This window comes from Mytilus trossulus, chromosome 10, assembly GCF_036588685.1.
Source record: "Mytilus trossulus isolate FHL-02 chromosome 10, PNRI_Mtr1.1.1.hap1, whole genome shotgun sequence".
Lineage (NCBI taxonomy): Eukaryota > Metazoa > Mollusca > Bivalvia > Mytilida > Mytilidae > Mytilus > Mytilus trossulus.
In genome coordinates, this window is record NC_086382.1 from 547,452 (window position 1) to 574,518 (window position 27,067).

Consider the following 27,067-nt stretch of genomic DNA (forward strand, 5'->3'; position numbering starts at 1 on the left):
CAGTACGGTCAACCAACTCGTGATGACGTCCGTAAAATTTACGGAGGGATGATTTTAACTTCACCATTTGGAACTCTTGGTTTTATAGCTTCCTTGTGAGCAGCAACCCTCTTTCAAGAAAATCATGATAGAAAATGCAAGCACAGGAAAATCGTATCAATTGGGAGATATATACCACGCATGCAGGTGCTGCTGGAATGTTGCTACTTAGAAATGGAAAGTTCACAATTGGAAAGCTGAAATCATCTCTTTTGTCGTAAAGTTTTGTTTTCAACCGACCGTTATTGTCAATTTCTAGATGTAAGTCAAGATATGAAGACGATATAAAGTATCTTATAAACTCTATGATTTATCATATGAAGTATCTACAATATCATATACAAAAAGTTTTTAAGCGATATATAATACAAAATATAAAAAAAATCTTCATAAGATATCTTTTATAAAAATATTTATAAGTATGATATAAATAAAAGTATTTTTTAGATATCTTCGATAAAAAATTATTGGTACGAGTTTATAAATCTAATTTTTATAGATATCTTAAAACAATATTCAGAAGATGTTCTATTTAAAAAATATTTATATGTATCTTAGATATAAAATATTTATAAGTATCTTATATATAAAATATTTATAAGTATATCTTATATATAAAATATTTAAAAGGATATCTAATAAAAAATGTTTTAATAAGATATCTTATAGAAATAAATATTAGCAGGATATCTAATATTTATTACAAGACTATTTAAAATATGTTTTAGATATCGTATATAAAAACTATTTATAAGATATCTTGATAAATATCTTCTATAAAACAATATTAATTATATATCTTATTTGAAAAATATTAAGCATTTTTAAAGTCATAAGAAACCTGAAATTAAAAAAAATAATGCATATGTTATTTTATAACTAAATGGACAGTTTTCATCATAAAACTTATGTACATATACTTTTTTCTGCAGAACATTCTTAAATTTTTTCATATTAAGAAGAGATTTACTTTATTTTTTAATTGCTTCCTACCAGGAAGCAATTTTCAGACATATTTTCATCTCGTAAAATTCCGTTAATCGCAATACGCATGGATGTCCGTAAAATAAACTATTATCTGATTGTACATGTTCAACACGTGCTCAATATCCATGCTTTTTTGTTGATTGTTGAAAAACAGGTGACAATCGTTAAACTTCGGCCTCAAAACCAGAACTTTAATTACCTGTTATATTTTCACAACACTGACCGATTGAAAAAAAATGATGATTAGACGAAAATTACGCGAAAAAAATTATAAAATCGTGAAGTCTGAGTTAGTGATTTATTTATACATTGGTTCAATAATTGGAATAACATTATTTTTCAGCGGTCACTCTTTTTATATGACTTTAAACACAAGAGTATCCCCCCCCCAAAAAAAAAAATAACACACACGGAAACCGTCTGTGTTCGAATCGCACATATGTAAAAACCCAGAGGCGGGATACATAAATACGTCAAAGTCACGTCAAAGAGACGGGATACATAAATACGTCAAAGTCAATTTAAAAGTCATACGACCAAAAGAAACACTGAAGACAAATAACAGGAAAACTAAAGAAAGTTAAAAAGATGCACAATTTCAGCACCTATAATTTATATATAGTTAAAACTGGAGACCATATTGTATTATTTGGGAAGTAGACACTGAATATTTATGTCTATTTAGTCTTGGAACTTTTCGATAGACCTGTTTTGAAGAAGGACGAGACATTTCTTTGTAAAAACACAGACTCGAAGATTTTTTTCTAAGACACCGGTAATCAGGTGCATATGGTATGTTACTAGCACGGTGCACATTCGAATCCAGACATTTTCATAAGTGAGGGCTCACTGACTGTCTAAGAAGGGGCATGCTCCAGTCATGCTTCAGTGATTACCTATATACGCAAAACAATTTTTTCCCCAAAAGGGAGGGGGCCGCCCCCTGCCCCCTAAATCCGCCTCCGAGGTGAGGAAAAAAAAAATCGAAATTGAAACCATCTCCTTTGTCAAAAATTTTTGCACCGAGACGATCGCTGGTAAAGGTCTAGAAATAATCCAGAGGAAGCTGTATTTGTAATTTCCTTGATTTTATGTTCATCAGCAGAATAAGTACGGGAAAAGTGTGAATTTTTAAAAGAAAAACATAATAATTATACCTGAGTGTATATAATTCAATATTTAGCTTCTTTTATCCCTTTGTATTTTTTCTTGTGCAAGAAAAAACTCTTAGTAATACATGTATGTACAGGTCGACCCGAAGAGATGGCCATTTGATTCCAATAGGAAAGCAAAAATGCTGATGAAAAATCTACCTCCAAATTCAGCAATTATATGTTGTCAATGATAAACTCTCATATACTGATCTCTTGTTCTTCGGTGTAGCATGTTTTATTATAAGACTTACTAAACAAAATATGAAAAATTATATCCAGACACAAGAAATTTGTAGCGTATAGTAATAATTTTATGAAGGAAAGCATTGTAGATTATTTCTTTGAGACGGGTTTTTAATTTTTCATATGGTATGGTAGTGTACAGGGTGGAAAATGCAGAGGTTTTCATAGAATCAAAATCCTTAAAACAATATGAAAAAACGCAAATCGTTAAATCCTCATTTAGCTACATTCCAGCAAAACAGTTCTACTGCAAACCAGGGGTATAACTTGCTTCGTATTATAGTTTTGCAGATAAATTTACTGAGTTTCTGAAAAAGACTACGGACGATTAGATATTTCTAAAACTACTTTATGCAAAACTAATTCCCAAAGTGGAAGGTGTTTTTTTAAAGATTTTTTCCCCAAAGAACAATGAACACCATTTTGAATAAAAATAAGTTACTTTATATTTTGTTTTTATTGCAAATGTACATTTTCATTGCCTACGTAACATGTGTAAGGATATAAGCAATTGAAACTCAAATTCAAATATCCTACACTTTAATTAAAAAAATATTTTTTCCTTATTAGTTTAACATTAATCAAATGAAAAATGTTTATGGAAAAAAGATGTACAAATTGGTTTACCGTCTGAAATGAAAATCTCCATCTTTTTGGCAATAAAATAAAAATAACTTCATTAATCATTTCTTCTTGATGTTATACGTAATTTTTTGGGATAAAAAAACAATGAACATTACTAACATGTGTTTGAAAAAAAACCCAGTATCTATAGTATATGTTTGAATACAAATAGAAATCCTTTAAGTTTAAATTTATTTAGACAAGATTATTTCATCAACTGGCATAACATTACTTAATTTTGTAACGTCAGTAATGTTTATGTGGAATGATAATGAAAACGACGTTCTACATTTTAACCTTGTATTTACGGTTTCTTTTACATTATTTTTATAGGATATATGTGATGTTAAAGTCTTCCTGTGTGACGTTTACATTTTTTGTCGTTAAACACGCAAAGCAAAGAATATTGTTTTAAAATTTGATAGATGCTTTTTGTGCGTTTTTGTTACATATTTGTTTGTTTTGAGATTTTGGCACAGTGATGACTGCTGTACCTTATTTTGAGTATTTTACCTTCAAGTTGTATGTCTGTTTTTGTTCACGCATCGTTGATCATATAATGGAATTTGATGCAACTGTCATACAAGTAAGAGGTTCAGCGCTATATAACCAGGTTAAATCCACCATTTTCTACATTTGAAAATGCCCATACCAAGTCATAAATATGACAGTTGTTTTCCATTTGTTTGATGCATTTCATCATTTGATTTTTCCAATTGATTAGGGATTTTCCGTTTTGAATTTTCCTCGGCGTTCAGTATGTTAGTGCTTTTACTTTTGACGTCAACAACGCATGCCAGATAACGGATGCCTAGTGATAATAACAGCTTACACTTGTCCTTGTCCTTTTGAAGTTAATCATCTTATCTATTTAATTTACTTGGTGTAAACAAGTTATAAGCTGTAAATAAAAGCATTACCTTGTCAAATTCCAAAATATAAATATCGACGGAATGTCAGACCATGATTGTTCATAGCTGTACATTATAATTAACATTGAAAATAATCACAATGACCTAGCGCCGTCAAGGACCAAATTGAATGATCTTATTACAGTGTCAAATGTATAACCCTTACGAATTAAGTTTACGGAATCATGTTTATGAACGATATCAGATATAACACTTGAATATGAAATACAATGTACTTCTTTTTCTGCAGGTACGACAGAACTTTAAACCCCAATCTGTACAAATGTATATATGAAACAAGAACTATCTTTAAAAAAGAAATCCGACGTATTTAAATTTGAGTATCTGTTTAAAACTATCATTTCGATAACCTTCACAAGCACAATGACTTACTGATGCAGGACCTCTTTGATAAAATCTCCATCTGAATGTAACTGCAAGAAAGTCTTTACTAAGTCTGTTTATATTAAGGCAATATTATATAAGAATATTGTGATGGCACCTAAAAAAAATGTTTGTCTAAAGAAATGCAGTGCAAATAACAAGAAACAAATATACATTTACTACTGTTTACATTAAACTTAATTCGTGGTTAACAAAGCTAGAAACTATTGGTAGTATAAGTCGTATCTTTCTGTTTACATTCACATAAACCCCGCGAAAATCTCACATGCTTAGGTGCGTTCTAAAAGTCATGTACGTTCGTACAACAAATTAACATTAAAAATTATATAATTGTCCCGAGTAAACAGCTGTCATGGATGCAAAGAGCTATTGGAGAAACAATTATTTTAATAAAAATATAAATCTTTGTAACATCTAGATCAAATATTTATAGTTTTTCACTTGCTTTCAATCACGATATAATTTTCGAGACGTTTTTGCAAACACAACTAAATCACCCACCATGACAGCATTTTGTCAAATCACAGGAAAGATTTTCGAGCATGCGTATTCTGTTGCCATTGTTAAGCGTCCTTTAGTTCAAAGGGCACAAACCGAAACTATACCGACTACGTCGGAAAAATGAAGTATTGGTTACAAATGATGTGTTATTACGAAATCCCTGACTTAAATTATTCAAACATATCTAATACGTCACGATAGAGCTAAACATTTTTCGTTCATTTTTTATATAAACAAGGCCGTTAGTTTTCTTGTTTGGGTTGTTTAACATTGTCTTATTGGGGCCTTTTATAGCTGACTATGCGGTATGGGCTTTGCTCATTGTTGAAGGCCGTACGGTGACCTATAGTTGTTAATGTCTGTGTCATTTTGGTCTCTTGTGGACAGTTGCCTCATTGGCAATCATACCGCACCTTCTTTTTATACTAAACACAAAGATTGATTTGTGAAATATGTACACCGACGTTTTTGCCATAAGTGCATCAACGTTCAAAAAAAAAGAAGAAAATTCACAATAAGGAATGAAAACTCGTCTTTTAAAGTTTTGATATTTTGAAAAGAGTTGCCAATTTGAAACTGAATTTTCGAAATTGTATATTCTTTTGTGTTCACTCTTTTAATCATATGATTGAGTTTAAAGAATATGAAAAAACGCGTTGCAACAAAGAAATGTTATACCGGCGTCACACATCAGCGTATAGCTCCGACGTACGCCGGACGAATTAAAAAATCATGTACGCTGCAAATACGCTAGTAATTTTGGATGCATTCAAACCGGTCAATCATATCTGTAACGTGTGCACAACGAGCTTAAAGCGTACGTTGGGCGCACAAGCAGAGTACCTAAGCGTTTATCGGGCGTTCACAAAATGTATGTTGGCGTATATCTGGCGTTTGTTTAACGTAGAAGGAATGCACGCTACGATGGAAAAAAGCTTCTCGGACGTATTTGAGACGCGTCCTAGTCGTGTCTTGAACTTTCTATTTTGGGGTGTGCACCCGCAAACGTTTTAGTTAAAGTCGAACGATCTTGAACCGTATACTACGTACCCTAAACGTGTCTCAAACTTATCTGTAGCTCGTTAAACGCCCATGTAGCATATGTATTACATGCGTGTAGCGTACAGCTATACGCTAGACACACGCTTGAGCTCAATGAAAATTTTTATGCAGCATTAAAATTCCCTCGAGTTGTAGCGTTCACCAAGCGTATACCTTTGTATTTTGACGTACTTTAAACTTATGAAACGCGCGTTTAACGTTTTTTAGCGTTCCTCTGGCGTGCAACTAACATATACCGACTTCGTCAATTTTTCTCTGTACATTTGGTGCACGCCAGTCTAAACGCCATCGTATTGATTTTTTTAGTTGATTTAAGAATTAAGTCTTACACAACCAAAAACTATTCAATCAAACAGCTCCCCAATAGCTTAAATAGCCTATCAAAAGTTATATCAAAATTGGGTTAAGCAATATTTTTTGTTCCAAGTATCATCTTGCCTTATTAGATTATAAAAAGGTGCACCCCATTAAGAAGATGTATAAATCGTGTTAGTAGAACATTTAAATGTGATAAGCTTTCGTAATATATTTGTATCAAAATACTCCAGCTTTGTGGATTAATTCTTCCTAAAATTATCAAATAATTCAACATATTTTAATATTTTTAATAAACACTCTCACTTAAGATCTCCTTTTGTTACCACATATATATGCATCACATATAAATTGTCATTAAAACATATTTCAGTGCATGGTTTAAATAGATTACATGGTACTTATTTAATACGAGGAACAACCATTCTGAAAAAAATATTTGCCTAGAAGTATAGAAAATATTTGTATAGTTTGATTTGGTTTAAACCTTATTGTCATATAAATCAAGTTATTTGATTTGTGACGAAAACAAAGAAAACATAGTATACGATAAATGACAAGGACAAAGCATGTGTGATGAAAAATGGTTTGCGTAGTCGTGCACATAAATTAAGAATGAAAATCGGGAATGTACCAAAGAGACAACAACCCGACCATAGATCAAACAACAGCAGAAGGTCACCGATAGGTCTCCAATGCAACGAGAAATTCCCGCAACCGGAGGCGTCCTACCGCTGGCCCCTAAACAAATATATACTATTTCAGTGATAATGAACGCCATACTAAACTACATTTTTCTTTAACGAAAATAAGGTACTGGTAAACATGTGCATTGATGTATTCAAATTCAGTCTAAGGGAAAATTTAAATTATTTGTGCTGTATTAACTTATGCAGTTGTTAAAATGGTCACCATAATGGTTATTTCATATGCATGTATTTATCTTAGAACAAAATTTACAATGGGAATTTAAATTATTTGAAAATGTAGAAAGTTAAAAATTTAAGATTAATAAAATAGGTCGATTTTGATATAGTTGAAATAAAAGTCTAGTACAGGCCGAGAAAGGAATACGACTATTTTAGCCCTGTCATTTGAGTATTGAAAAGGGAAGATCTTGTTAAATTGAAGTCTAGTAATTTCCCAAAATAATAACATACATTGATAAACACCTCCCCGTTTTTTTGTCCTTTATTTGTTTTGTAAAACATCATTTCATAATAAATCGGGATTGTCATTTTCTCTGCATACTTCATATTGAGACAGTCATATCCTCAATAGTATACTCACATCACTTAAAATTTTAACACATTTACTTAATATATTTACTTACAGTGAAAAAAGAAAAGAGTTACAACATTTTTGATGTGCATGATGTAGATATAAGAAATGGAAAGACAGATATTATCTTGCAGCTGATTTGCGCATGCCTAAATTCAAAACAAAGAAGCCTTCACGAATTTGAACTTCAATTCAATATTGTTAAATATTCTGAACGGATAACATCGAAAGAGTTTGATGACTTTTATAAAAAGATTGAGACCAAACTACTGGAAACCTTCCGTAAAAACTTTTGTGATTTTATAGAAAGGAAAGGTGATTGTGACTCAAACCGGTTGATAATCATTGTGAAGAAGTCCCCAGAGCTATATAGCCTTAAAAACTATTTATATATACCAACTGCATCAAGTGTATATGAATCACAATATGAAAAGACAGTTTGTATCCTTAAACAGACAGGAGATTCAGAGAAATTACCAAAACCAGTTGAAAAAGGTAGTTATAAAATATGTGAAATCGTCACTAATTTGCGGCAAGAAAATGTTGATGTACAGTTCAAGACCTTAAATACAGAAAAGAATATTGCAAAAAATATGGCAGATCATTTCAAATACATTTCAGCGTTTGCTAATAAAGATGGTGGTTGTCTTTATTTTGGTATAGAGGACAAAGATGGCAGGGTAGTAGGTGTTAATTCAGAACAGAGAGATACAATAGGTGGGTATATGTTTATGAATCATATATCAATAGACAGAAGTTGACTGAATTTTTACCTGAACATTTAGCAATGAAGTTTTTTATTGCAAAAGATACGCCAAGATAATGAACAAATACAAACTGGCATTAAGGTTCATTGTTCAACAATCAAGATAATGATCGAATGCATGCATAAATATCTCAATTTGCAGGAACCCATTTAGATGGTTGGTTTAAACACCATGGAGGTCCTGTTCTACATGTGGTATCAGTCGTGTTGACCATGAAAATATAAATTCCTTCAATATAAAAAGGCACTTGTCGAAGACAAACTGATAATGCTCTGGAATAAAACAGAAAGCGACAGGTTCACAAACAACTACACATGAAACTAAACAATAAGCAACATGGACCCATCAAACCAAAGTGGTATCAAAGGAGATAAACGGATCCTTATGTGACCACAATCATTTTGCTCATATAATTACAAATGCGCTGAAAAGTATCATTCGAAAAAAAGGACGGCTTGTGGTAACGACAATATATGTGGTTAACTGTAGAATAAAAATCTAGCTACCCCCTTTCAAAGTAATCTTGATAGAAATCGCTTCTCTTGAAGACTGTATTTTTGTCAGTATTTTTGTCAGAAGAGAGTACGGGTATGTGGGTTATAAAAACAGAATTATATTCACTTATAACCCCGTCCCTCGTTACCCGAATGTGACCTACTGAATTAGACTTATTACTGGGTGTTTACTAACATGAGCACCACTACCGGTGCCACATGTAGAGCAAGATCTGCTTACCCTGCCGGAGCACCAGAGATCAACCCATTGTTTTGTAGGGTTCCAGTTATCCAGTCTTTAATTTTCTATTTTGTGTTTTGTTTATAGTTAATTGTCTGTTTGTCTGTTTGTCTTTTTCGTTTTTGGCCATGGTGTTGTCAGTTTATTTTTGACTTGCCTCTCTCTGAGTGTAAGCTGTGACACAGACATTTCTTAACTGATATTAACGTTTATTAAACATTCGGACGGTTTACTATAAATGATTAAATCAAAATATTATATACCGTTTATTGTCAAATGTGAACATATTACTCAATAAATTCTGTAATAATTATTTGATGCACATTTCCCGTTTTGCCCGTTTTATCAATTGATTTATATGAAGACAATTATAATGAAACTTTTTGTATTTATTATATAAATTATATTCTCTAAACTAAGTTTCATTACACGTAATACTGTACAAGCATAGGATTATCGTAATTAGTAATCGTTTACGGATTAACCAATTACATTTTGTAATCAGTAATCAAGTATTTTCACATTAAAACTAATCGTAAAAGTGGGGCGAAAGATACCAGAAGGACAGTAATGTAATCAATTAATAAGCAAATAAAAAAACAGGCTCCATCCTGATATCGTTTATAATACTTTAAATTTTTAACTTGCCGACTACCAATTTATTTGATGGATTTGCTTTTGATTTACAAGCAGGCATAAAAAAATTAATCAAACAAACGTTTACTGCAATTGATCATGTTTCAATATGATTGATATTAACTATTTTATAATATTAGTATATACACAGACAGTTTTTTTTAATGAATTAACCTTTCCTAATATTTCATTTTTAGATTTATTCTCTGTACTACAATATATCTGCTATGCAAATAATTTGTGCTCCTACTTTTATCAGCAAAGACATATAATTCCAATTTCAAACACATGTCCTTGCTCGCTGAAAAAAACACATATTAAATTTTCTTCATTCTCTGCCATTAAAATAACATCATCAGCATATAACAAAATAGCTATTTTTTCTTCATCTATGTTAATACCAATATTCAACGAATAAATATCAATCAAATTATATATCAAACATTATAGATGATAAACACAACCTTGTTTCAATCATGAATCAATATTAAACCATTCAGTCATGTTACCATTTTACACGTACGCTACATTCTGCATTAGAGTATAAAGTTTAAAAAAAATACATAAACTTTGAACTTATACCTACATTTTTGAGTTTGTTAAACAAAAAAACTCTATTAATTGAGTCCTACGCTTTCTTTAAGTCTATAAAAGCTACATATGATGATAATTCATACTTTTTCCCGGTTTCTATTATTGATGTTATAGTGCTTATATGATCAATTATACTTTTGCCTTTCATAAAACCGATTTGCTCGTCGTGTATTATCTCCCTTTCATCTAACCATTTAACTAATGTTTCATTTATAATACTACAATACAGCTTGTATGTGAATGGAGCTAGAGTTATGCCCCTATAAGATAAAGGGTATCTTGGATCTGACGTAGAATTTTGGTATTGATGTTATAATTCCCTTATTCCACATATTTGGTACATTACCAGAACTAAAACATAAGTTAAATAATTTATGTAAAATAGAAATAATAGAAATATTTTTACAAAACTCAGCTTGAATTAGGTCAATTCCTGCACTTTTACATTTTTTTTTGCATTCATTACAACTTTATGAACCTCATCCATAGTTATTACCTTATCTAAATCAGTACAAATAATATTTTCTTTAAGAATACATTTTACAACCTAATTATAGACTGCATTTACATTTGGGTTCAATAGACTGTGAAAACTGCTTTTCCGTTTACTTAAACTAGTTTCTAAATTGTTAGATATAGTTCCATCATCTAAAGTAACTTCATTCGGAATACGCATCTGTCTCTCGTTACCGATACCAATTTGACTAATTCTACGCCAAAAACTGATTTGCATCCTTGTCACTAAAACTAACCAGCTGTTTCTGGCAGTGGAACCAATACTGACGTTTATATTTTTATGTAAGCTTGTCAAAGTCTTAACGTAATTGTTGTTGTAAGCTACCCTGTTTACAAGTTACATAGTCTCTTTCTGCCGTGCAAACAATGTTCCATTCATTTGTTAGATTGTCATTGCACCATGGTTTCTTTATTCGTCTTTTTCGATTGTTTGTACTGCTCAGAACTTTGACCTTAGTTTCTAGTTTATCATTCATTTCAGAGTGAAGAATTTCAACAAATTTATTATATAATTTATCAACTTCAAATTGTCTCCCTTTATAACATTGTATATTATTTATTCACATATCAATTTTATCCAATACATCATTATTTGTCATCCAATCACTTGGGATGTTATTTTACATCATATGAAACATATGTTTTATTTCGTTTGTTCAAGCTATTGTGAGCACTATGTGACAAATCAATAGAACAAATTTCGTTTATGTTATCAAAATTGGTTTCAAATTCCCAACATAATACAGAATGATCAGGTATTTGATTTGCTCTAAATGAACTTGGTTGAGCACTTTTATTACATAAAAAACTTGCTCTGATAAATTAAAACTTCAAACTTTGCAGCTATTATGTTCAACTTGTATCTTATCACAATTCACCTCTCCTCCTTTTTTTTTTACCCACAACACACTTCCCCAATTTGGTTCTACAGGGACCGAAAATCTATAGAAATGAAAAAACGCCACCTGTGCTGTTAATCCAACTATAAAATTGCAAAACTTTTTATGCGCAAAAACTTCCGAAATAAAAGTCAATCCCTGCCAAAATATGTTCCAATTCATGTATTTTCTGAAATTAATTGATACATCTTTTGTAAAAAAAACTATAACAACCGCATTAATTTGGTGTGCATGTAATGAATGTAGACCAGTGATCAGCGATTAGACAATAGCTTACCTGTAAAATGAATCTAGAAAATTTATTACCGTAGCACTATACATACATGTGCTAGCCGCTTTACGTCCTGATCTTGAGTGAGAAATTAAAATCTTTGACATAGTAATCGCACTCAAGTTCTTAATTATTAGTGAATTTCTACATTTAAATTTGTAAAAACAAATCTGTGCTCCAGTCAATATGTGTACGAGAAAAGCATTCATGATCAGACACAAATGACCTGTAAAAAATAAAATCAATAGTTATTATGTTACTCTTATCAAAACATTTGTTGTCTGTTCAACGGTCTCCCCTAAAAAGGAATAGTATATATTTTCCCAGACATATATATACGAGCATCACGTGACTTCACAAAAACCACCTCGCACCCACCAATTTAGAATAAAAACGTTCCTCATCCAAATAAAGAAAATTATTCTTCCATTTTAAAACAAAATGCACACACAATAAACAGTGAAACATGAAGTCCGATTTTCCGTAGAAAAATAGAGAAAATTCTTATCAGAAAGATGTTAGTTTTTGTTAATAATGCATCCAGGACGTCAGTTTGGGTGTGCGGGATGTAAAAAGACACTGTCACGTTCGGTCAGCCTGGGGACGTTCAATCCAGTAATCCATCTATCAATCCACCAATCAACCAAACAAAAATCAATCAAGTAACCATTTAACCTAGCAATCTATAACCCTATCAACCTATCATGTGTCATCCCTATGTGTATAATAGGTTATATATGCTATCAACTTCATTTTCCCTTATTCTTATATGCATACTCCCATGGGTTTAATCAGTCATTTAACCAACCAACCAACTAAAATCAAGCAACCCACAAATCAACCAATCAATCAATTAATTAAACAACCAACCAATCAATCAATTTATACATCAATAAATCATTTTTTGTCCTATGTGTGTGATAAGGGAACTAGGGTCTCAAGTCCCTTTTTGGTTATTCCTAGAGTTTCGGTCCCATGTATTTTATTATCAATTTAACCAACCAACCAACACATCTATCAATGAATCATGTTTCTGCCTCATGTACGAATAGAATCTAGGCTCTCAATTCCTTTTATTTGTTCCTATAGTCTGGTCTGAGTTTTATCAGTCAACTTAACAACCAACGAACAAACCAAAACAACTCTCAAACCAAACAGACAAATAATCAATCAAATGTGTTCCGGAGAGGAAAGCAATTTTTGGTTTGAAGTCCTTGGTCCATTAGAAAGTAAATTTGGTTAAAGTCAAAAGTCAAATCATATTCTAAATTTGGGCTTGTTATCATTTTAAGATATTGTATAAAATATCGACATAATACTTTTACAGAATTGTTAGTTGTGACATTTAGTAACACAACATTTTGGATGAAAGGGAACATGTATGTAGATATTTAATTGCAATTGTCTCCCCTCTTGTATCTAAAATTAGCTGTATGGTGATATAATTCATTAACAATACATGTACATAATCATGATAATGAATACCTAAGCTCTTTTGATTGAATGTCCTTGTTTCATATCCTTTAAATTGAGGTCAAGGTCAAGGGTAAAGTTTGATTTGACGTTTTAGATTTTGAACTTCGAATTATTTAATTTTTATTGGTTCAAGATGAAGTCAAAGAAACATTAACATTCGGTTTTAGATATACGACCTGGAAGGAGATCAATCGGAATTGACCTTTTGTAAACCAGAAGTAGCTACTTTTGCATTATTTTCATGTAACAATTTACTAGACTTTTATAATTTTGCAATCATTGTGAAGTTACAAAGGTACAATCAACAGTTTGTTTTCTATGACGTCATATTTCAGCGACTATGCATAAGTGACCCTTAGTGGTGGACTGATAAAGATACTTGTATAAAACTAGATAACACTGGGATCAGAATGTTCTCTAGTTTATAACGCAATAAAAATAAAGTGTACTTTTAATATATTCAATTAATTCCTTCCAGAAAACTTGGAGTAAAAAATGCCTAATTTGCATATAAAAAGCCTGAAATCAGGTCATGTGCAAACCCATGAAGATATAATACATGCACATTTTACATAATCAAAACTGTATGAAATTTATAGGTTTTTAGCCTTTCAAAAATATCTTGTGTCCGAAAAGAGCTACAGTGGCATCAAATAAGTTTTAAATTTTCACTGCCAAAACAAAAACCAGGATGTTTGCAGTGTTGTCTCCCCTCAAAACATGTATTTAATATATTTTTTTAAAAATTATTTTAATCATTCAACCTGTTTTGATTGAAAGCTTATCAACTAATTTTTAAAATCAATTACAAAAATCATGATACTTTTTACCAATAAAGTAAATAAACAGGGGCAAAGACCATACTTTTTTCGGAATCAGCATAAATTAAGCTAATATCTGATTCCAAAGTTTACATTTTACAACAGTTGGTTTTTAATTATTTATTTTTTCTTATTTTAATGTTCTTACTAAAAAATTACTTGAATTTAAATGAAATAGCAAGATGTACAGCACTTTCTTCACACTTCAACTCTCAGATAGATCTTACAATTGAAACACAAAAAAAGACACAAATATAAAATATGAATCCAGTTATATATAATTATATCCGACATTATGTTTATGAAACTGATGCTGTTAACAAATCTTTCAGAATATCATTTAAAAAATAATGGATTTTAATACGAGAGGATTTTTTTAGATAAAGTTTTGACAAACAGAATTAATTCTATGATATTGGCTTCTGGCTATGAAGAAGGAAGAAAATTGGAACGTGGTGTTCATTGGAATATTGAATACTTCCACATAGAGGTACGTTCTTTCAATATCAAGTTTAAAGTATGTGTTTGCTTGACTTTTTTTATTGAAAATGAAGTTTATTTAATTAAACTTTCCTCAAATGCAATATGTAAGAGGAAATTTAATAGTTAACTCTTTCGATCATAGTTTTACTAATTAAATTATGCTGTTATTAAATAACTAATACAGACCTTTAATGTTGTAAACTTCCAAAATAAACGTTTATGATGTAATGGTGTATGGCATATGGTGCAATGTTGTAAAGTGTATGGTGCTATGGTGTAAGGAGATTGGTGTAATGGTGTTTGAGGAATGGTGTGATTGTGTTAAGTAACATTTTACTGGTTGAAAACGAAGTTCGTTTTATTTTATTTTTTCGAAGTGTAAACATAAACAATAATAATAACCTTAATATTTGAAAGGAGTAGGTCCGGTAAGACCCCTTTTTGGCCCTTAAAATATAACAGTTTTAAAAAATTGTTAAAATGTAAACTATTATATATTTATTGGACAGTTGAATGCTTCTGCTACATAAATATGAGCTGTTTTTGACAATACAATGCACATATATCGGGTTGTAGCACCATTAAGTCATGCTAAATTACTGAAATCTTCAAAATTCTATCATTTTAGTTAAATTTTAGACGGTTTCCCTGTAAAACGAAAGTGGCCACATTCGTGTTCATCCTTAATATTGAAATGGAAGTTGTATTTTATGATAATACATAACATATAAAAAGGTTGTGGATGAACACGGATGCGGCCACTTTCATTTTTGACAAAAACCATCTGAAAAGTGACTTTTTTTGGCATATTTGAGAGATTTTCCATATTTGAGCTTGAATCGGATCGTTTTTAATGACTAAGTTAAGATCTTTCACTTATACTAATTGAATCAAGTGAAATAGACACTTAAGTGTTTAAAAAGTGGTCAAAATCTTTCGTCAGACGAAACTGAAATTTGAGGCCAAAATGAGTCCTTACCGGACCTACTCCTTTAATTACATTACGGGTAATTTCGGCTCGTGTAGATAGAGTGGGGAATGGTGTATGGTGTAATGTATAAGGTATATGGTGCAAAGGTGTAATGTGTATGGTGTAAAGATACAATGTGTATGCTGTAATGATGTATGGTGTATCGTGTAATGGTGTATGGTGTAAGTTAAAGTGGGAAGTTTACACCATCCAAGGACTGTAGGTGGTATCTTGCTTGTTAAACTATCAAATACATTCGTCCATTTAATTGGAGTATGGTAGTGGTAAACATTTCTGTTCTGCAACAAGTCGTTTATCTTCACGTGATAGAAAGTAAATAACAAAAAATACTGTGCTCCGAAGAAAAGTATCTAAGCAAAGGGCAAAATCAAAAGGTTAAACAAAACAAACGAATGGATAACGACTGTTGCACTTGTTTGACTTATAAATATTTTGATATAAGCGTCATTAATGTGTCTTATCTAGACGAAACGCGCGGCTGGCGTACTAAAATATAATCCTGGTAACTTTGATAACTAATTTATATTCCTGACTTTGCACAGGCATTTTATTATTTAGAAAACAAAGGATCAAACCTGGTTTTAAAGCTAGCGAAACCTTTCATTTATATGACAGTATCAGAAAATTCCTTATATTGAACAAAACATACAGACGTAATAGGTAAAAAGGTTTTTCGTGTTTTTATAGATTAGACGGTTGGTTTCTGTTTGAATGGTTATACACCAGTCATTTTGGGACCTTTATAGCTTGCGTTTAATGTGAGTCAACACTCCGTGTTAAAATCCGTACTGTGACCTAAGATGGATGACTTTTTCTTGATAAGTCTTATGTAGACGAAACGCGCGTCTGGCGTACAAAATTATAATCCTGGTACTTTTGATAACTATAATCATTACTGGGTCAACACCATTGCTGGTGGACGTTTCATCCACGATGGTATCACCAGCCCAGTAGTCAAAACTGCGGTGTTGACAAGAATATCAATTTTAAAATTTCCTATTTAAAAGACTTTGAGTTTTTCGAAAAACAAAGAATTTTCTTATCCCAGGCACATATTAACTTATTCGTATTTGGTACAACCTTTTGGAATTTTGGATCGCTCTTCAACTTTGTGCTTTTGGCTTTACAGCTGTTTTAATATGGTCGTCACATATAAGTCTTATGAGAGCTTTCTTACAAATTGACGAAAAGTACGTATATGCTTGATGAATCATACGTAAGTTTTAGGGATCTTTTATTTTGACATAATCATCATGATCCTTCGATGGCATTTCACCCTTAATGTTAGCCTACTGAGGACCATTACACTACATACAACGACACTTATTAAATTATATTTTTCGTGCTATATAGGATTTGGGACGTAAACTAGGTAAACATATAATACCACCAGGTGAAAGGATATAACTGTACAAAATATACTAAGTATATGGAAGACAGAAGAAAACATACTCATTATAACAAAACAAAAAAAGACGTCCAATCCACCTCCCACAACAATTTTCCAAAAAAATTACAATATTGCATGACTTAACCAAAGTAATACAACTGCAACTACATTGTAATTTTTTTGGAAAATTGTTGTGGGAGGTGGATTGGACGTCTTTTTTTTGTTTTGTTATAATGAGTATGTTTTCTTCTGTCTTCCATATACTTAGTATATTTTGTACAGTTATATCCTTTCCCTGAGAAAAAATAAAAAAAAATAAAATATTCCATTATTTGCACCGCCCACAATAATAAAATGAAAAAAAAGATGACCTTCATGCTATGTCATATACATTTTGTAGCAAATTTAACTTGTGATTATTTTGCCTGTAATGAGCGTCTTTAATTGACAATAATTCTTTTATGATTTGCATATCTTTAAATACTTAAATTGGATTGGTCAATACGTAATTTTCTCTTGGTTTACACTTCGATAAACCATGTTTCCGAAACTACTTTCATAATCTGTTCATGCGCGATACACATTCTTGCAGGGAAACTGGAATTCTCAGCAAATTGAGACTAAAAAACAAATGTATAACAGTTGGTTCTATTCTAATGTAAAAACAACAATAAATAAATAAAATAAATGCACTAAAGCATCGAAAAATGTATAACAATAAGATTTAAAGAAAATTCCGCGAAATTTCATGAACGATTTAGCGAATTTACGTCATAGCAGACACGACGTGGTACGAATGAAAACTTTAAAGGGAAAGATTATTTCGTTACGTGTACGCTTCAAATTTGACAATACCTCATTAAAATGAACTTTTGGAGGTAGGTGTTATTTTATTTTAATTTCTGTTGGGTTTTGTAGAACATTTATTTATTTTAAAAAGTCAATAAGGCGGCTAAGGTCAGTTGTGCATGTGATGGTAATTGTAGAAGCCTTCTCACAAACAAATGTTAATAAGAAATTGCGAATATTTGGCTTACAAATTAAAAGGATTAAACATATAAAGGTTATTGATGTGTAAACCGGGGCTCTTACTAACAAACTTTTCTTTCGGACTTTAATTCAGTCTGTGAGTTAATCGCCCCGGTTTACACATCAATAACCTCTGGAAGAAATGTGTTTAATCCTATAATAAAATATATTTGATTTATACAGGTGATCATTTAATAATTGGTAAATCACCGCCTCTCCCTGGATAATATTCATTGCACTATGTGGTGTGTTCATACACCAGAGTTAGTCTCTTTTATGGGATCGTTTTTATAGCGTATGATTGTGTTTTGGTACTGAACATTCATGAAATAATACCCACTGGACGTCAATACGTCTATCTCCCAAGCATGTTGTGTGTTTAAACGTCATTATGAAATCCACAACCATGACGCCCTCCCACAAATGCTGTTTTACCGGAAATAACACAGACTCTTTTAACTGTAATTGTGGAAATGTAATATATGCTCCGTTTACGTTCGTTCGTACCTTTCGTCGATTTGTAAGAAAGCTCTATGAAGACGAAACGCGCGTCTGGCGTACTAAATTATGATGCTGGCAACTTTGATAACTACTTATCATAAGAGTCTCCTGCTCTGCCTTCATCACTTCATGTGCGAACATGATTACATGACATAGTTAACTGTTACCAATAAGGACATTTCCCCGATAGACTCCAATCTTTGCATAATATCTCTATCCGATTGATGCAATGTATTTTAACTTTAAAAATATTACGAAATTTTAGTTACCGCTCATCTGGTAATCAGTTTCTATTCAACTTTTACATTTGTCAAAATTCAGGATACTAAGTGTTTTGGAAACCTGTGCTCAAGCAGTTATTAGAGTATAAAGTTATCAAAGGTACCAGGATTATAATTTAGTACGCCAGACGCGCGTTTCGTCTACATAAGACTCATCAGTGACGCTCATATCAAAATACTTATAAAGCCAAACGAGTACAAAGTTGAAGAGCATTGAGGATTCAAAATTCCAAAAAGTTATGCCAAATACGGCTAAGGTTATCTATGCCAAGGATAAGAAAATCCTTAGTTTTTTGAAAAATTCAAAATTTTGTAAACAGAAAATTTATAAAAATGACCACATTATTGATATTCATGTCAACACAGAAGTGTTGACTACTGGGCTGGTGATACCCTCGGGGACGAAACGTTCACCAGCAGTGGCATCGACCCAGTGGTGTAAAAAGCTATCAAATGTACCAGGATTATAATTTAGTACGCCAGACGCGCGTTTCGTCTACATAAGACTCATCAGTGACGCTCATATCAAAATACTTATAAAGCCAAACGAGTACAAAGTTGAAGAGCATTGAGGATTCAAAATTCCAAAAAGTTATGCCAAATACGGCTAAGGTAATCTATGCCTGGGATAAGAAAATCCTTAGTTTTTTTTAAAAATTCAAAATTTTGTAATCAGAAAATTTATAAAAATGACCACATTATTGATATTCATGTCAACACAGAAGTGTTGACTACTGGGCTGGTGATAACCTCGGGGACGAAACGTCCACCAGCAGTGGCATCGACCCAGTGGTGTAAAAAGTTATCAAAGGTACCAGGATTATAATTTAGTACGCCAGACGCGCGTTTCGTCTACATAAGACTCATCAGTGACGCTCATATCAAAATACTTATAAAGCCAAACGAGTAAAAAGTTGAAGAGCATTGAGGATTCAAAATTCCAAAAAGTTATGCCAAATACGGCTAAGGTAATCTATGCCTGGGATAAGAAAATCCTTAGTTTTTTGAAAAAATCAAAATTTTGTAAACAGAAAATTTATAAAAATGACCACATTATTCATATTCATGTCAACACAGAAGTGTTATACTAATAAACATATTATTTGTTTTGTCAATACTGCATTTCAAAGCTGCATCCATTAATATTTTCAAAATTCGGAAATACGGTTAACATCAACATCAACGGGCATTTCAAACATTAGGCATTGGATGATTCGATTGAGTCAATTAAAGAGGGACGAAAGATACCAGAGGAACCTCCTTACTCATAAATCTAAAAATAAACTGACAACAGACCCGTCGTGTTGCTTATGTAATTACAAATCCAGTAAATAGTCTAATTCGGTTGGTCACATTCATGTAAAGGGAAGGGAATTGATGTTACGACGTAGGAAGCATATCCGGTATCCTTGTGAGCAGCAACTCTCTATGAAGGAAATCATGATACGAAATACACGCGCAGGAATATTGTATCAATTGGGAGATATATACTCCATATGCAGGCGCTGCTGAAATGTTGCTACATAAGAAAAGGTTCACAATTTGGAAGCTGAAATCATCTTGTTTGTCGCAAAATCTTGTTTTCAACCGACCTTTATTGTCAATTTCAAGAAGTAAGTCAATATATGAGACAGACTTAACTGTATATGTTATATCCTTTATCTCTAGTTATATCCTGGAATCGATGCGTTCAACATCGCACCAAATTTTGAATTATTTATTTTCATCACAGTTGGGTCTAAGTTGTATATTTTTGATATTTTAGGCTGACAACACTCTAGGTGACTTGTTTGTATCTAAGTGCAATTCAATTCATTTGAATTGTAAATCTAAAGAGTTATTAGAACGTATTTCAAATGATGGCCGAGACTTGGGGACGTTCAAGCAAAGGAAAAAGCGAAGAGATGATGAACACGAAGAAGAAAATATTGGATTTGTATGGATGTCATCTGTTATAAAAGTAAGTTTTTTATTCCTATTCTTTTTTGTTGCTGATGAAATAATAAAACTTTTATTGCAGATAGCCCGAGTAACATTTCAGTAAGCTTAAAAGGTCAGTTATTATCCATTCTCCACACAAATCGAATAGTTTTATTCAGTTATTAGATTTCCGACATCTTAAAGTTAAGAGACTGTTGTTTTAAAAAGTAGTTATCGTTTATTGGTGTGGTTCATTAGTGTTAATCGTTTGTTTTAATATTTTTTTTATAAAGACCAGACTACTAGTTTTCCTGTTTAAATGGTTTTACACTAGTCATGTTGGAGCCCTTTATAGCTTGCTTTTTGATGTGAGCCAAGGATCCATGTTGAAGGTCGTCCATACATGTTATGCAGAGGATGTGCAACAGCAAACGATTTCCTACCGTAACCTATAATTGTTAACTTTTTATACGTTGTGACTTGGATGGAGAGTTGTCTCATTTGCACTCACAATACTCATGCCACATTTTTTTATTTATATCTAATCAATAAAAAAACGTATTCAAAGATTCAATATTTATAAGGGTAGAATGTATCCTAAATTTTATTGTGAAGGTACCGAATAGTTAAGTTAAAGTTCTCCCTAATGAGTTGTTTGATGGTTAAGGAATATCTATGTCACAGGTGAAAATGGATATGCTCCAGTTGTCGTAACCACATTCCTGTCCTCTTTCCGATTCCGACTTTTCACTGAATATGTAGTTGTATTGGTATCGCAGTGGTGGCAGATATTGAGTAGAAACATGTAGTGTTTCTCGGACTTGTTTGCTTTTTCGTCAATATATTTTGCTTGGCTGATCAATTTTGAAATTTCTCTTGGTATTTTACTGCCTACTTTTTACGATCCTAAATGTGCAAAACTGTTCAAACAGTATTGTGAAAAAAAACCCACTAAAATCCACAAAAAAAATTAATTTTTACGATCATTGTCACGATTTGGTTGACCGATAAGCTATGAAAAAAGTAAAGCAATATAAAGAACTTCAAGGCAATTTAGAAGAGGGAAAATCAATAGAACCTGGATCAAAGATCTTCTTATCATAGACACAAGGCCTTAATGTTGTTCGCTAGAAGCTTGTTTCGTCTACAAAAGACGATTTAGTGACGCTCAATATAAATATCGTAAGCATATATTCAAATATTAATATGAAAATTCAAAGTTGAAGCTGGTGTCTTAAATTTCGGGAACTTAAACTTGAATTTAGAAAAGAAACCCTATTTACATAGTATCATTTATGCTTCGATGGAATGCAAGGAATTCACTATACATTTATAAGGATTTTGAATAAGTCTTGTTTAATTCTAATTTTTCAAAACTAAGGATTTTCTTACCCCAGAGGTAGATTACCTTAGCCGTATTTGGCACAATTTTTTGGAATTTTGGATCCTCACTGCTCTTCAACTTTGTATTTATTTGGCTTTTTAACTATTTCGATCTGAGCGTCATTGATGAGTCTTATGTAGACGAAACGCGCGTCTGGCGTATAAAATTATAATCCTGGTACTTTTGATAACTATTGTTCTTACTTGGTGTATAATTTTACTATGGTCAATGTGTATTTTTAAGGTTAACTTTGTTTTTTAGATACTTTAAGGATGATAAGCAATAAGTCTTTTATATTAAATGCATCTAAGTATAAATTGGTAGGTGTACATATCTGACTGGAATGGTTCATCTGACCTTGACATTTTCATGGTTCAATGGTTAATGTTAGTTTTCCTTGTTAAGTTTATTCTTAGAAAAAGAGGGACGAAAGATACCAAAGGGACAGTCAAACTCATAAATCTAAAACAAACTGACAACGCCATGGCTAAAAATGAAAAAAAAAACTAACAGAAAAACAATAGTACACATGACACAACATAGAAACTAAAGAATAAACAACACGAACCCCACCAAAAACTAGGGGTGATCTCAGGTTATCGGGAAGGGTAAGCAGATCCTGCTCCACATGTGGCACCCGTCGTGTTGCTTATTTGATTACAAATTCGGTAAATAGTCTAATTCGGTAGCTCACATTTATGAAAGCGAAGGGGATTGTAGTTACGACGTAAGGAACATATCCGATATCATTTGTGAAACGGTTATTCCATAACGGTCAACCAACTCGTGATGGCGTCCGTAAAATTTATGAAGGAATGATTTCAACTTCACCATTTGGAACTCTTGGTTTAATAGCTTCCTTGTGAGCAGTAACCCTCTATCAAGAAAATCATTATAGGAAATGCAAGCACGGGAATATCGTATCAATTGGATGATATTTACCCCGTATGCAGGTGCTGCTGGAATGTTGCTACTTAGAAATGGAAAGTTCACAATTGGAAAGCGGAAATTATCTCTTTTGTCGTAAAGTTTTGTTTTCAACCGACCCTCATTGTCAATTTCTAGATGTAAGTCAAGATATGAAGCCGACTTAACTGTATCTGTAGTATCCTTTATCTTCAATTAGATGGGATAGATGCGTTCCACATAGTCACCAAATTTTTAATTGTTTAGTGAAAGAACGTCATCTATATAGCGGAAAGTAGAGTTAAAGGATATTGCTAACTTCTTATCTTTCTTCCTAAGAAGTCCCTGCATGAAGTCTATAGGTAATAGGCCAACTGTAATCGATGTATGGAATAATTGTAAGGTGTACATGTAATTCCGGTTTGGTTTATTTGACCTTGAACTCTTTTTTTTTATCCTTTTAATTTTGTGTAATACTTGTAGTAAAGCTTTATAGTAGAGAGTATCAACTTAAAATCAATGGTCAGTAAAGCAGGCGAGACATTCCAGCGTGTGCACTCTTTTTTATTTAATTTCGTAAATAAGGTAACAGTAGTATACTGCTGTTCGAAATTCATCAATCGATTGAGAAAAAAACCAAATCCGGATTACAAACTAAAACTGATGGAAGCACAACTAATATAAGAGGAGAACTACGACACAACAGAAACACAACATTAAAATGTTATACACACAGAAACGAACTATAATATAACAATTGATTTTCCTGCCTTACTACAGAACATTTGTAGAGAAAATGTGGGTTGAACCTGGTTTTGTGGCATGCCTAACCTCTCGCTCACAATTAATTATAGTTTTATAATATATGCATAGCAGTCATAATATGTTTTTGTTTCTTTTGCTAAAAGTGTTTCCGATATGAAGCAAGTAGTGAATATAAAGATGAATCTGTAAAGGAAGGAGATATATTAACGTCTTCTGAAAATGCAGGAGCTACAGATGGACGTATCAACTGTACAAAAACAAACGGCGACAAGTAAAAAATGCCCTTTAAAATGTTATCTAAGGTAAATAATTTAGATACGTTTCTGATATACGGTTGAATTTTCTTTATAAGAAATATTAGAGATCAACACAAAACGTTGTGAAATCTGTGACTATTTTAGTTTTTAATCAAATAATTTGAACTAATTACCATACATGTGTCGTTTACTTTATTACTTGAGGTACAATGCAATAAAATATTACCGTACAGTTGTTTTCCGATCTTCAAATCTTGTAAATCAAGTGAGGACAGAAAAATAAAAAAAAGTAAGGAGCACACCATTGATTATGAAGTCTGTATATTAATAATACAAAGGTATATAAAACTAATGAGAAAAGTGAGGTGGAAAATTGAAAAATTGAAATCATTCAGTATATCAAATGAAATTACAGAGTTCTTTATATTTTTTTCGTTGGTTCAGTAAACGTTTAAACTTTATCGTACCGACACAAATTCTCACAAAAACAATACAGGATTTAGTTCTGTGTATCATTATTTATCGTCTCTTTAATAACCCGGCATACACATAAAGTTGGACTAATCGAAAAAAAGATTTTTAATAACACAAACTAATACTTATCTATCAAATTACGTTTGTAAATGTAAAAAAAACAGTAGTGGTACAATTTTGAATCCATTGAAATACCGATTGTCTGCTTAATATAAATAGATGTTATGCCATAAATCTTGCAGATTGAGAAAAGCCTAATTCGTATGGTATTTTTGTATCGTAAATCGAATACAATAAATATATTGATTGGTTAACTTTCGGAGATTATTTTGTTTTGCACTAGAAAAAGTTATCCCAGCGGTCACTGTTAATGAGAAATGCAAATAATTTGTTTTTAAAGTTCATTACATCATTTTCATATTTTAAAGGGTGATCTGTTATAGATAATGCATATTTTAAGGGTTTTCTTGTCGTAGAACACACTGAGGGGTGTGTTCTACGACAAGAAAAACCTTAAAATATGCATTATCTGACTTATATACCGTCAAAAAATATTAATTTTATATAGATTTGTAAAATTTAGTATCCTATTTTACCGATAACTGAAGTGGGATATTCCTTTCTAATGCGTTCAGGTTTTTATACGCCCTGCGGCTCATTTAAAATGTGAAATAAAACTCACTAAATAATTTAGATATAAACCTTTTAAAAATTGTTAACCATACACAAAAAAAATATTACTGTAACTGCATGAAGTAAGACACACATGTATTGTTACCATCCGATTATGGTGTATAACAAATACAAGACAAATTGTAAGTTATTTATTGTATCACTTAGCTTATTGAAAAGGGGGAGGGGTGTGATTAAAAGAATATGTAGGTTTTCGTTTTGTTATGTTATTTCTATCGCGAAAAAGTTGTTATTTATTTAACCATTTTACTTGAATCGAATAAAAAATTCAGAAAGATTGTCTTTCGAATAGCAATACATTTTATTAAAAGATAATCAGGATAAAATTATATACCCTCCGCATCGATCCTATCGTGAGTTACGTTAATGTTATTCAATAGAATATAAGATTATTTTATTAGTTGATCATTTGATAGAGTAAAAGGTATACATAAATTTTAAAAAGTTACGAACTGACACAAAGACGAATATAAATACATGTAGGTCACAGTATGATTCCTATTCAGTGTGTATCGTTCTGAAGATGCATGAAATATTTGCCACTGGACGTTAAGCAATCAACCTTTTCAGTTTGACTCAATTTTCAAAATCTTACACACGAATATGTTAAATCTGGATTTATTTTATGAAAGTCTACATTAAAATTCATCTGACCTATATGATAATGTTTCTTTATTAAAGCGATAAATCAACAAAACTTCACGTTATTTGTTTCTAAAATTAAATTGCGGGTCTACAATGACGGTTTCTTTTACATCTATCATCGGTTGAACTTTAGAAAATAAATTTCCAAATCGGCAACAAAAAACTATTAGACGAATAAAATTTTGAAGTAAATATTAGATTGCATGTTTATCAAGGAAAATAATGACCTTACACAGGTCATTATTTTATGCCTTGGAGCATATACCATTGAAATATGGTATCGTCCGGGTTGATTCTGAAAAAGAATGACCTGACGTTCTGAAAGAAAATAACTCCATATAGGTATATAAATAAAGAAGCATGAATTAAAAAAAAACAATCCCTGCTTTATTGTTTATCAATATGATCTGTCATCTGAAAAAATGTCAAGTCAACCAGAGTTTCAAAACATTGTTAATAGTATATTCATGTACAGAATTGAATGCTATTTTTTATGAAATGAAAGCGAAAGTAAAAAACTTAATGAAAATGCTTTAGGATCCTAAAAAGTAAAATTCCAAAAATAATGAGCAAAGCCCATACCGCACAGTCAACTATAAAAGGCCCCGATAAAACACTATAAAACAATTCAAACGAGAAAACTAACGGCCATATTTATGTAAACAAATAGTTTCTTCTTTTATTCAATAACTCATTATTTTAGTCCATTTTTAATAAAAAAAATACATAATTAGTTATCATATAAATAAAACTCTCATATAGTCTATACAAAATATGAAAAATTGCATTTGGCTTACACTAGAAAAATCATTCTTCGGGTTCTCCCAAGATGTATTTATGTGTGCGGTGTACATGTATATGCCACCTTTATCACCAAGCTACTATGGTTATGAAATAATATCTCTGGAAGAAGAAATATGCTCTTTTTCTTGTAAAGGTAAAATACTTCTTATAGGAGATTTTAATGCAAGGACAGCAATAAACCAGACTATATTAAAGAAGATTCTCCTCATATAAACTAATTTGATGGTAAAATTGTTCTACCTGATGGATGCATATCTGATAATAAACATGATAGAAGAAATCAAGATTTAACTCTTAATACACAGGG

At 31.7% G+C, this 27,067-nt stretch overlaps 1 protein-coding gene across 1 annotated transcript in view; it reads left to right on the forward strand.

Moving 5' to 3' along the window:
* Window positions 1-27,067, forward strand: part of LOC134685981 (uncharacterized) — a 46,246-nt gene that overhangs the window by 13,960 nt on the left and 5,219 nt on the right. Inside the window, exons 3-6 of the mRNA XM_063545694.1 lie at window positions 7,577-8,239; window positions 14,618-14,727; window positions 20,678-20,872; window positions 24,031-24,189. Coding sequence (XP_063401764.1) covers window positions 7,577-8,239; window positions 14,618-14,727; window positions 20,678-20,872; window positions 24,031-24,162 — 1,100 coding nt within the window. The 3' untranslated portion in view covers window positions 24,163-24,189. The remainder of the gene's footprint in view (window positions 1-7,576; window positions 8,240-14,617; window positions 14,728-20,677; window positions 20,873-24,030; window positions 24,190-27,067) is intronic.